General features: G+C 39.4%; 3 protein-coding genes across 3 annotated transcripts; 1 reads left to right on the forward strand and 2 right to left on the reverse strand.

Annotated features, from left to right (window-relative positions):
• Positions 1-307: 307 nt before the first annotated feature.
• Positions 308-5,025, reverse strand: xiap (X-linked inhibitor of apoptosis). The gene is made up of 8 exons (XM_018675467.2): positions 4,868-5,025; positions 3,221-3,501; positions 2,564-3,128; positions 2,351-2,450; positions 2,157-2,235; positions 1,613-1,652; positions 1,260-1,442; positions 308-1,132 (listed from the first exon to the last, which is right to left on the reverse strand). The coding sequence occupies exons 2-8, from the start codon at positions 3,458-3,460 to the stop codon at positions 939-941; spliced, it is 1,401 nt and encodes a 466-aa protein (XP_018530983.1). The 5' UTR covers positions 3,461-3,501; positions 4,868-5,025; the 3' UTR covers positions 308-938.
• Positions 5,026-6,585: 1,560 nt separating this feature from the next.
• psmd10 (proteasome 26S subunit, non-ATPase 10) lies at positions 6,586-9,641 on the reverse strand. The gene is made up of 5 exons (XM_018675469.2): positions 9,410-9,641; positions 9,187-9,285; positions 8,698-8,844; positions 7,206-7,372; positions 6,586-7,078 (listed from the first exon to the last, which is right to left on the reverse strand). Exons 1-5 carry the CDS (start codon positions 9,521-9,523, stop codon positions 6,925-6,927), a joined length of 681 nt encoding a protein of 226 aa, XP_018530985.1. The 5' UTR covers positions 9,524-9,641; the 3' UTR covers positions 6,586-6,924.
• Positions 9,642-10,237: 596 nt separating this feature from the next.
• On the forward strand, positions 10,238-12,840 carry nxt2 (nuclear transport factor 2-like export factor 2). Its single transcript, XM_018675470.2, has 4 exons — positions 10,238-10,412; positions 10,559-10,645; positions 12,180-12,324; positions 12,547-12,840. Exons 1-4 carry the CDS (start codon positions 10,398-10,400, stop codon positions 12,729-12,731), a joined length of 432 nt encoding a protein of 143 aa, XP_018530986.1. The 5' UTR covers positions 10,238-10,397; the 3' UTR covers positions 12,732-12,840.
• The last annotated feature ends 2 nt before the right edge of the window (positions 12,841-12,842 follow it).

Genomic DNA, 12,842 nt, shown 5'->3' on the forward strand with positions numbered 1-12,842 from the left:
TGACATATGCAGAGAATTAATTTAGATATTACCTGCACTTTACTAATAGCTTTGTAACAACTAAAATCTAAGTTTTGTTTGAGTTCTGTCTATCTGAAAGATAAATATCTAGAATGGCTCTTTACAAAAGTCACCTCAAACCTCAGCTGAGTAAAAGGAATGTTTGTATTTGTTAACCTTTTATATAGGCTGTAAAACTGGAGTAACTCATGAGGAAAATTCAGGATACTCATTGACAAAGTCATACAAACACTTTCTGAATGGGTAACAAGCTTGAGTTGTAAAAGTAGTCAAAGAAAAACATGTCTCAACTCCAAATATTGTAATTTATTCACTCTTGATGACAGGAGATTGCATGATGGAATGGTAAAATAATTTCACACCACACTGATTAATTGCAGGCTCCAAACTAAAGTTGATTTTGCCAATTACAAAGTAAAATCTTGGTGAATTTACTAATCTGCCCTTATAGATGTCTACACAAAAATCGAGTCTAAAACATAAAGTACATTGGACAAAATAAATGAGCAGGGCACATAAGTGTATAATATTGAAATGAAAGTGATATTACATCCAATATCCAGTTTAACTGTGTCCAAAATAAAACAACAAAACAAAACATGAATACATAAAGCTAGAGAAAGGCACCTCTGGCAAGAACAGTTTTCAAATTAGAATAGTATTTTAGTGTATATTTACAAATGTCAGTATTCAATCAAAATCAACATTGACTATTTATAATCTCAGATCAATATTAACACCTATTTACCATCTCTTGATTGTCAAAATATTGTTTTCTTCTTTACTAGTCATTCTCATACAGACAAAATGGTCATTAAATATATTACAGACTATCTACATTTATTATTAAAACACAATATTATAAAAGATAGTGAGAAAGCAGCAGCATTGAAGTTGAGCTGGAGTATGTGATTCCCTTAAGAGATATAGGTCTTGAGCTTCTGTGATATGGCACCACAGCAGATTGGACACTTGACAAGCGACTTTGAACACTCGACACAAGTGACCAGATGACCACATGGTATGAAGACAATACAAATTTCTCTGTCCATACATATTTTACACTGCTTTTCCCTCTGCAGTCTCATTAATTTCTCCAGCGGATCCTCATCTGCAAAATAGAGAGAAAAAAAGATCAAAACATGTGTGCTCCTACATAAAATCACTGATCCTGAGGCTTTGTTTTATGTAGTCAACTACAGTATCTGTTTATGCTCAGTATACAGGAGGTACAGTACCTTGCTCCTCTGTCCTAGCAGTATCACTCTCTGGTGTGTTCTTGAGGCAATCTTCAACAAGTGCCTCCAGGCTGGAGTAGCCTGAGCCTGTTCTACTGATCTTCTCCTTGATGGTCTTTTCCACCACACAGGGTTTTAAACCCATTCCTAAGGCCTTCTGAGCCAGGGCAGACCGCAGTACCTCTGAACACAAAGAGGAAACATCAGTGTACACAACTATTCATTTTGTCTAGTTACATTATTTAGTTACAGATACATTTATACTTCTTGTCATTTTCTTCAAGTGCAGGAGATGACTTGAATTAATTCTTTCAAATATAGGGTAGTCAAAGTAGAAGATTTTATATATTTACCATCAATTTCTCCTGAAAATCCATTCTGATGACTTGAAGCCTGGAAACAAACAGAGTCATATAGTTTGTTTTTGAATAATTTAAGCAATGCAAAATCCTATAAGTGATAGCACTACAAAGAAGACCACTTTGGATTAGAATATCTCCCACAAACACAAATGGAAATATTTTTGTCCAGAAAACAACATACAGCACACCAAATAATCTTATTTAAACACTTGAAGTGTGCATTTTAGCCCATTTTTTTCAGTTAGATGGGAAATGATAAAATTATAAATAAAATAAAAAAATAAAAAATTTCAGTTTAACCCAAACTTTGGATTTAAATATACTTGATAGCACCACTATGAGTAATAATAGTTTCTTAAATCCCAACACACTGGTGTCACAGCAATACTTTGGCTCCCCTGGGTCTTTATTATGCAGAAATGCAACATGTAAACACATCCTTAGAAACCAGGTGAAGCATATCATTGGCCAGGAAATTAGGTGTGAACCAGATTTTTTATTTATTTAAATGAATGTAAAAGCACTGAAATCTTACAGCTCTATTTTGTCGTGGGTCTTGCAGCTGGATGCTGTTGACAAATTCTTGTCCTTTTTCCGCCAACAGGAAGCTGCATCTGATTAAAATCCAAACGTGTAATTGTATTAAAACTAAAGCACACACCACAGAAAAAATAAACAAAATTTTTGAGTATATATGTTCATACATCAGTACAACAGGGTTGCTCTTACCCAGGGTAGTATTTGGCATGTTCCTCCCAAGGGTCTTCCTCAGGCTGCCAGCCTTTCAAACCTCCACCACAGCGGAAACACAGCACCTTGTCTCCAGTCCCTGTAAGCACAAACACAGTTTAGTCTTGCTTGCTTTCATAGCTAAGTTTTCTAATACTGGTCTATGTTTCTCTAGTCCCAACATACCCCCTTAGTTAGGGCTCTGTGCTCTACCTGTGCTGTAGAAGCCAGCTCTGGCAAGTCTGTCATGATCAATAGGATGCTGGACACCTGCAAAACTACCGAGCCTCTCCTCAAAAGTGCCCATAGGGATTTGAGTGTTTCCATGTCGTCTACTGCTGCCCTCCTCCTCTGTACTGCCCTGGAACGGGACGTTGCCCACATCGTGCCCCAGGATGAAGAAGCAGTAGGGAAAATGTTTGGTATGTTCTCCCCAGGCAGTGTCCCCTGCTTCCCAGCCACCCAGCATGCCACCACAGCAGAAACACTGCACCCGGTCACTCTCCCCAAAGTAGTAGAGGCCAGCTTCGGCCAGATCCTGGGGTCTAACAGGTGCAGTGGATGGCCAAGAGGAGAAGGTCTGAAGCCGGGACTCCTCTCTCCTCATGTGAGGAACCATAGGGTAGGTGGACTCATCAACCACCTCTCCTGTTCTCAAACGATACTCCAGGTCCTCTGCTTCTTCACTGTAGACGGAGCCATTAGTCAGTGGGGTATCAGAACTTGGGTTAAAGCTGGTGCGGTGAGTACAGCTGAGAAATTTGCACGATGGGGAAACCTGTAACACAAGTATTGTATGATATAGCAATTTAGAAGATAATGAAAACAAAAAAGGTAATCACATTTGTTTTACATTCCGATTATGATCACCTCTTTATGCCTCTCTACAGGTGTGTCTCCTCTGCACCAGTTTTCCACAGTCTTCTGACAGCTGAAACAGCAGACACGGTCGGCATGGCCGGTGAAGTAGAAGCCGGCCCGGGCCAATCTTTCTGCTGGCACCTGCTGGGCCAGGCTGGAGCCACGGAACGAGTCCAGGCGACTGTTCATCAGGGAAAAATCAGCTGCATGGTCTGTCTCCCAATTGCCATCTTGTCTGGGATCACACATGATAGGACCTGGTGAGTCGGATCACTTGATGGGCAGAATGTCTGCAGATTAAACAGAGAGAAAAAATAAGCTGTATATATTAGATGCCCAGTGTTGTTCCTATGAGCATTAAACACAGGATGAAAGAAAACACAGTAAAAATCAAAATATTATGCAGGGTCAAACTTCAGTAAATTCAAACATCAGACAGTTCAGTGGTTGAATGGATTTCTGTTCGATACCAGATAGCTGTTAAGCACATCTGGGCTTGTAGGGGATCACTGTGCCTTTAAGAGAAGCAGCCAGGCTGTAATCACATGGAGCCATTGGATATTCCATGTGAGGGATGGGCATAGGAGAGGCAGGATCTACAGGCTAAGTGCACTGGCAATGTGGTAGTATTGAAAAGGGTGTATCCCTCCATGTATCAAACAACACAAGGTAGGCAAAAGGACACCAAGAGGATATGAGACAGATCTGCATGCACAGACATACAACTAAAACGGTTGGCATCATGGAGGCGAGAAATTATGTTGCAACACATAAATACAATGCATGCCACACACCCTGGTGTACGCATTTTCCCAGGGGGTGGAACTTTAATGGAACTTTAATGTAATGCTGACACAGAGCACAGTCTTAGAGTACATAAGCTGCATTCTCAACCCAGCATGGGTACAGCAAATACCTTAGGTAGTGGAAATATGTATTTGTTTTCCCCAAAACAGTGTAGCAATTCAGTCATCAGCATATGACAGTATCACATGTCTGTGCACAAGATGTGTCTTGTAAACATAGAATATCAGCACTGATTAAACAACTATTTATTGATCTACTGGTATCTTTACTTTACTGCGGGGAGCGGCCTGTGATCTTTGAGCTACGTTACGTGTCAACATTTTTCTAGAGAACAGTCCCTTACGGGTAAGGGAACATCTGGGGTATGTATAAAATTCCGAACATGCCGTCAAAGGTGTTTCACCGTGTGACAGCAACAGTGACATTAGAAACCCACGCACTACCTTCACTTAACGTTAGCTTATATTAATGGTTAGCCTGTATCGACTAGCCCCGAAAACTCCAGAAAGGTCACGCAGCTTTGCTTTTAACAACAGCGACATAACAGCCTCACAATAGTCCCTGTTAGGTAAACGTCGATGAAAGCAAGCACACACACACTGCATTAGCTTGGTGGCGTACTTTTAGCTCAACACAATAAGGTTTAAAATTAAGGTTTAAACTCAGTTGTTTTGGACTTTGACCACTGCTCTTGAGGTGTTATGTTAGGTCAGTAAACCGGAATGCGAAGATATCATCAAACGCTAGCAACAAACGTTAGCTAGCTACGTTAGCATAGCTATTCTACATAACGTTAGGTCAAAAAGTTACTTGACCAAGTATCATTGCAAAACTTCAATAATACCTTACCTTCAATTAAATACCTTACGGCAGGTTCCTCGGTCTCTAATTACAGCCTGTCTTTGGCGTGGATACCGCCTACAGGAGACAACTACACAGAGCTGTTTGATTTATATGACCTCGCTATGAGGAAGCGAAAGCAACGGGGTGGAGAATGCGCACCTACTTTTGCGCATCCCAGCTGACCACAGTAGCGACGTCAAGAAAGTTAGGTCGTTCGCGGGGTTTAGGTGGGGGTTTCCCAATAAAATCCCTCTTTCAAGGGTTCAGCGGTTTTCAAAAAGTACCTTCTTTCTCATTCAAATATTCTTGTTAATTATTTGTCCCAAGTGATCAACATCAGAGATCAAACAGGGGCGATATGAATTTACAAGGGGGTGTACCTTCTACTCCTCCACATAGACATGTGACTATGTTGAAGGAAAATGTGATGTTCCTGCAGTCAGTACTTAGTCTGATACCTATTCAATAAAGCATATTACTTATAGTGAGATAGAAAACATTTTTTTTTTCATAAGTGTGGATAGAGGGATGGAGAAAAGGTCGTCCAGACCTGCAGATTCTTCAAGGCCCGAGGAGAACAAATTTGTGATCTTCCAAGGTTGGCTAGGGAGAGAGGAGAGAAAGGTACACCATCATACTAGTGTGCAGATGGGAACCCTCTTAACAGGGATGAGCAGCTCAGATAATTAAGCGTTATCCAAGCAGACCAATCAGACAATGTATATCACCTTGCTGCAATTCCCACATGGGAGGACAGGAAGATGTAGTCTGATGTGGTTCCTACAAACCTGTGACGGATGTGTGATAAAATGTATTGAGGAACTGAAAGAGACCACATCACTTAGGCTGCTTACATGTTCATGCATCAGTAATAATTTTCCAGGGCTATAGTATTATATTGTAACTGACAGAAACCACATGCATAATTGACACTTTTAAGTAAAATTAGCTTATTTTGCAATATCTGAACTTTGAATACAGGACATTTACTTGTAGTCAAGTATTTCTACACTGTTGTATTTCTAAAGCCAATAATCTGAATACTCCTTCCACCACTGTTTGTAGTTACTAAGCATGTTTTTATATTAACAGATACTGTAATCAAGGGTGCACATTATTTGAAATTTAGGCTAAAGAGAGCAAGTTTATTAATGTTTTAATTATATCTAATTTATTATTTCATCATTCTATTATCTTACAGTCAACTATATCTCTGATGAGTGTGGTTAGGTGTGGTCAGAGGTCAGCTTTTTTGCAAATGTAACCACACCCAACAGTGACATCACAGAGACTGGAGCACACCTGCAGCAAGGTGAAGTTGAACCACTGGAGGTTTTCGTAAGCAACATTTTCAATGGGTCTTCAGTGACCCTTTAAAGTATGGAGCTCATACAATTCTGGCTTCCATGGAGTAATTCTACTTTCATTATCCCTTTCAGTGTACGCCACATCCTATTCAGCTCTGCACTATTGGTACACCGATAACATAATAATAGGATTAATCACAATACTTTACGTACAGAAAATGAGAGTGAGCTAATGGGTCAACCTATGAATAGAATAACAAATGGAATGAACTGGAGTAAACATTGCCCACTGTATGGAGGGCAGCTTTTGCTTCAATCAAACCAGACAATAGGTCAAAAGACAGACCGCATCTTGCTGATCCATGCTTTCATGTATAACAAATAAATACAGAAAATCCCAAACATACTTTAGGAGACTAAGAGACTAAACACTGACTTTTATTGAGTCATTTTTGCAACGATTCAAACTTCATAGAAAATAGGCTGCAGTGTTAGACTGCGCTTAGTGCAGGAGAGAGTTTTTGACCAGACATCTATGGTCTGCGCAGCTTCAAATCCCATGCTGAGGAGCTGTTGGACTGATGCGATTCAGTCCAACTTTCCTCCCCGATGCTATCTCATCTTCTACCTGATACACATCTAAAGGTGTCACCCCAGGCTGCTCAAGGAGGACTGACTGAGATGAGAATTCTCATTATGTACGTTGGTGATGGCAGGGATTTGAGCTGGAATGCAACTTGTGGGTCAGTAAGTGCATCATCCCTCTACAATCCGACGAAGTATGTTGCCCAGACTACCCTTGGCTATCTGGAGTGGGGTCTTCTCCTCCTTGTTCTCAATGTAGATGCTGGCTCCGTGTTCCACCAGCAACTTGGCTGCTTCCACACGTTCCTCATCGCATGCTAGGTGACTGGTGAAAAAAAACAAAAAAACATGCAGAATTTTAAACACAAGAGTACTTTTCATTTAATTTACATTCTTTAAAGGTTTGTTCCAATAGCCATGATGCTGTATTAGATAAATACTTATTCACATACAGTGGTGTGTTGCCCTGTGAGTCCTGGATGTTAGTTGAGGCACTCTGTTTGAGAAGCAGCTGGATGAGGCGGTAGTTTCCCTTGGCGGACGCTCTGTGAAGAGGTGTGGACTCTAGCTTGTCGGTGGCATTGGGGTCTGCTCCGTTTTCCAACAACAGCAAGGCAATCTATTAAGAGGAGAAGCTGTGTTACTCAGGCATCACTGGCAAGTATCATTCTTGAGAATTTATTGGTTTCCCATTCACGCGAAATGCACACTTTCAGATCCCGTCGGTTTTGGAAAGTCATTGTTCATAAACTAGTCTTGACCGAACTTAAGAAGTGAGACTAAAACCAGAGTCCTCCGATACTACCGGGAACACTGTGGTTGGATTATTGCATTTAATCTTAAACTGAAACACACTTTTCTTAGTCTTATGGAAAATCCTGTAGTTACTTGTTTCATCCAATAAATATGTTTACAATTCAGATGTCTTGTGTTATTGTGACGTAATACAGCAAAGCACTGGGTGATTATGAGGAAAGTGTATCATTTCCTTTGGCATTTTTACACACCAGACTCATTAATACTCATATGTGTATAATGTTTATCAGCTAATAACAAGGGGAAATCCCAACAGCTAGCTAAATAATTTTTCTTGCTATATGTGTGTGTTAGGTGTGAAAAAAAAAAAAACATTGTTAAATAGCAAAATAAATACAAAGCTATTTGGAGAAGGTAATATTAATGTCAGTCCAAGGCAAAGAGTATAACCTCCCCCGGAATAAAACTAAAAACATAAACTGCTCTTGAATTGGTAACTTCCAAAAACCTTCCTCATCCTGCTTTTACAACTGATTATATATATAATATAATACAATGAGCTGGACCCTACTTATTTTTTGACAACTTGCTAATGAACAGCTGAGGACAAATGTCTTTATTAAAGACTATAGATATTTACATTTATGATATCATCATCGTGACAATGTAGGATATGCTTTGGTTCCAAATAAATGGACTGGCAAACCCTTAAAAAGAGTATCACTGGGCATTTCCCAATGAAGTAGTTTCTGATTCAGAATTAATAATGCTACTACTAAGCTATTATACAATAATGCAAACGAATCTGAGATAGTGCTGTTGTTGTAAGTTGTTGTTGGCGGTTCTAAAGAATCAACATAGAAACACATACAGTATGGTGAGCTTATAAAATACAGTAGTAAAGATGAACTGTTATCCAACACTTTTGGCTTGAAACCTCTTACAAAGAGAGGAAAAGTTCTACATTATTTTAAGTAAATAGAAAGATGTTAACAAGGAAAATAAAGGTCTAGTTATTGGAAATATGACACCATTATGAATAAAATATCAGTTACATTTATAGAGCTACTTGAACGGCAGAACTGCAGAAACAGAATACAAATTTAAGATTAAAAACATGGAGTACTGTCATGTGGCATCCATTGGATCAAACTATCAGTCAATATTACTGCAGCCTGGGAACCTTACCTCATATCTGTCTTTGGAGGCAGCATAGTGCAGAGGGGTGCATCCATTTTGATTGACTGAATTCAGCTGAGCTCCTTTGGATATTAGAGATCTCACTATGTCCTCTCTGCCTGCAGATGCAGCAATGTGAAGAGGGGTCCACGAAGCCTGGGAGGTAACACACCACATTTCATAGAACACAGTAAACATTACATCAAAGTAAATGTCAATACAAATTACACTTTCACATTAATTCAAACATTAATTTAAAAAATCATAAAAAAAAAAAAATTCTTTAAATATTCTTTATAAAAAATATTCTTTTGTAAATAAAACAAGTGCTATTTAAGCTACAATTTGGATTGTTGTTGTTGTTATGGTGAGACTATATTAAACTGTAGGGTGCACCTGTCTAGTATTAACTGCCATCCCTCCACCACCTTAGAGGACAAAAATACAGCATCACACTTTGTTTAACACAGAAAAATTGAACAACATTTACAGGCTTACATCATCTTGCAGATTCACTTCAACTCCCAGGTCAAGCAGAAACTCCACAATGTTAGTGTGGCCGGCAGAACAAGCCCAGTGCAGCGCGGTCCTACGGTCCTGGAATCAGAAGAAATCGGGGTGAAACTGTAGGAAACTTCATTTGGTCTTGGTCATTATCTCAGTAGTGGCTGGGAAACAAAAGCAAAAACTGCGGGGTCTTTGCTGGCTCATGCATTCTTACCTGGTCCGTTTTGCAGGCAAGCGTTTTATCTGACAGAATAGACTGTTTTAATTTCTCAAACTGTCCTGTAAATGCAAAATTACAGACCTCCACATTTGATACAGATCCCTCCATTGTTAAATATATTATGAATGCCAAACAAAAGTAATAATAGCCTTAATATCAGTGCTCTGGAGTTGTTTCGATTAATATTTGAACCTGTGGTGCAATGACTCAGGAAATTATGGACTCTACTTCCGCATGGTTCGATTTTTAACCCTTCAAATTAAAAGACCGTATGGCCTGACAATGAGACTGAAATACTGGTATCACTCTCACCTGCAGCAGTGGAGGAAGTATTCAGATCTTTTACATAAATAAAAGCCATGTTGTACTTTTCGACAAGTAAAAGTCCCCTTAAAAACAAAAGTAATAGCCAGCGCTTCCCATCCTGGGGGTTGGACTCCTTTAAAGGGCCAACAGATAAATCTGAGGGGTTGTGTTTTTGACTGCTTCACATCTTGACTGATGTGTGTGTGTGTGTGTGTGTGTGTGTGTGTGTGTGTGTCTGTGTGTGTGTGTTTTTTTTTAGCTTACCATCTTGTATATGTTTCTATGAATAAAAACAAAAAATAAAAAAGTCATAAAATGAATGAACGGCACTGAAATAATATGTAGTGTTATATGAGTAAGTAACATAAAATTTGTAAATTAAAAGTACCTCAAAAATGTACTTATGTGCAGTGCTTGAGTACATCATATAATCAGTCCTCTTGAATCACTGATCAAAACAGGAAATATGAAAGTTATCAAGGGCATTGCATTTCAACGCAAGAACAAACAATTTATTTTGGTAGGTAACGTTGGTGACCGGAGGAAGTAATACCTGCGACAAGTGGCGTTGGTTGCTAACTGAAGAACAAAGATTCTAACTTGATGATAGAAAAGATTTACCACTGTCCTTGCTATATTATTGTCCAGTCTTGTTTCGACCTGTTTATCTATACTCATGGCTAGCACGTTGGTAAGCGTGAAACCCTCGCTACACATATTAAACTCAGCCAGCTAACATTGTGTTATGCTAGTTAGCTAGTTTCCAATGTGCGTCTTTCATGATGAACTGTTGTAGATATGATGATTTACTGATTTAGTGAGTGATTGTCACCATAGGATTTCAGGACCCATGTCGACCAGTCATGCAGATATTCAGAGGAATTTGTCAACATTTACTACGACTGCATGGACAAGAAAAGGAGGGTGGGTACTGATCTTGTTTTGTTCTCTGAACTGGAAAACGTATATACTCCAGTGATTGAGCACGGTAGAGCTTGGTCAATATTATCGGTTACATTACATTACATGTAGCAGTAATGGTGTATATATCTGTCAATAATAAGGCAGGAATTACAGATATGTCTGTGGTATTTTACTGTATTGGTAATGCATAGTTTGCTCACTAGAGCGCAGTGACAACTTACAGTGTCTCAGCACCAACACAGTTATTGCTGCCCTTCCATTTTGAAAAAGAAAAAAAAAACAACACGATTTGCTCTGAAATAAGTTGAAAGTAACAAAAGTATTTGTTAGCCACTACACTCTATTCCATATTTAATAGAACACACATGTAGCTTTTCAAATGAGAGTGGCACGGACAAAAATATTGGGACCCTTAACCTAATAGCACAGCAGTCAAGTTCTTTTTGTAGCTCTTAATGAGACTGCTGCACTTCTCAGCTGGTAGTTTGGCTGAACTCTCTTGAACAAACTGCTCTAGCTCTCTAAGGTTTGATGGGTGCCTTCTCCCAACTCCAAGTTTCAGCGTTTTCCATAGATTTTCAGTTGGATTAAGATCAGGATTCATAGCAGGCCACTGCAGCATGCTCCAATGTTTTCTTCTCATCCGTTCTGCCTGCTTTTAGATGTATGTTTGGGGTCATGCTCCTGTTAGAGGAGCCATGACCTGTGGCTGAGCTAGAGCTCTCTAGATTGTTTTACCCTGGTCTTGGAGATCAGCTTGTATCAGTTGTTTCTTTTTTTCCTACTATCCAAACTTTCCCTCTGTTCAGTCTGGGATCAGTTGCCCTCTTGTGGCCACGTCCAGGGAGGCTGGCTACAGTTCCATGGACCTTAAACTTCTAGTAATATCAGCAACTGTGGTCACAGGAACATCAAGCAGCTCGGAAGATCTTCTTCCTTATCTCTTTAGACAACTCTCCTCTTTCTCTTGCACAGCACAGTGTGGACTTTCCCCATTTAAATAGGCTGAATGACTGATTATGAGATTGACGACACATGAGACTAATTGAAGACAAAGTCTGTTTGAAATATCACTACAATATACGTATTTGTCACCACTTGTAAGCAGTACAAATAATGTAGTTAATTCTAGAAGATCTTTGAAAAACAAGAGAGAATTCAGCTTTACACAGCCTCTTTGTTTTCTTTTAAACCAAGGTCAAGAAGCTCTGCATGACAAAAGAGCTTTTAATTTCAACCCCTTCCTTCCAGGAAGAACTGTTTCAGTTAGGTGTAGGGGTGTTAAAGCTTCTGTATCTAGGTCACAATTTTGTAATAATCAAATTGAAGGGATCCTTATTAAAGATGTTTTTATGTATCAAAAAATCTTAGCCAATATGTTGTTATTGGATTTTTAAAAATTCAGTATTAAGTAATATCAGTGTGTGTAAATCTACTACTGGTCCAGCTGTAGAGCACACCCCATCTGTTTTTGATTAATGCCGCTGTTGTTCTTGTTCCTAACTGTCATTATTTAATGGCTGCTGTGTCTCAGAACTTGACGCGACTCTACCTGGACAAGGCGACGTTAGTGTGGAATGGCAACGCAGTGTCAGGACAGGACGCTCTGGGCGAGTTTTTCGAGTCGCTGCCATCGAGCGAGTTCCAAGTTCACACACTGGATTGTCAGCCAGTTCATGGTTAGTAGGACAAATGCAAAACCTTCATTGGTGATTCTCAAATGTATATAAATGTAAATACTGTATTAGTTTCAAAGGGAAGCTGCAGTGTTGCAGCAGTCGGGTCATAAAATTGTCAAAGTTGAAGTGTGAAAATATCTGTCCCTCTATAGATCACGCATGTGATGTTTGCTTCTGAAGGTGTGGTAATTCAACATCAATCCACTCTTTCTTCATTCACAGAACAAGCAACCCAAGGCCAGACTACACTGCTTGTGGTGACTGGTGGGATCGTTAAGTTTGAAGGGAACAAACAGCGTTTCTTCAATCAGAACTTTCTTTTAACGGCTCAGGCTTCACCCAACAATGACCAGCCTGTTTGGAAGATTGCTAGTGACTGTTTCAGATTTCAAGACTGGAACAGCTGAGGCTCTGCTCATCTACACTCTCAGTCAACACTCGTAATCTTGAAAATCAGCATGCTGTTGGTTCATTTCTATTTAGTTTTTGTAATGAAATAAAAAATGTCATACAACACT

This window comes from Lates calcarifer, linkage group LG8, assembly GCF_001640805.2.
Source record: "Lates calcarifer isolate ASB-BC8 linkage group LG8, TLL_Latcal_v3, whole genome shotgun sequence".
Taxonomy (NCBI): domain Eukaryota; kingdom Metazoa; phylum Chordata; class Actinopteri; family Centropomidae; genus Lates; species Lates calcarifer.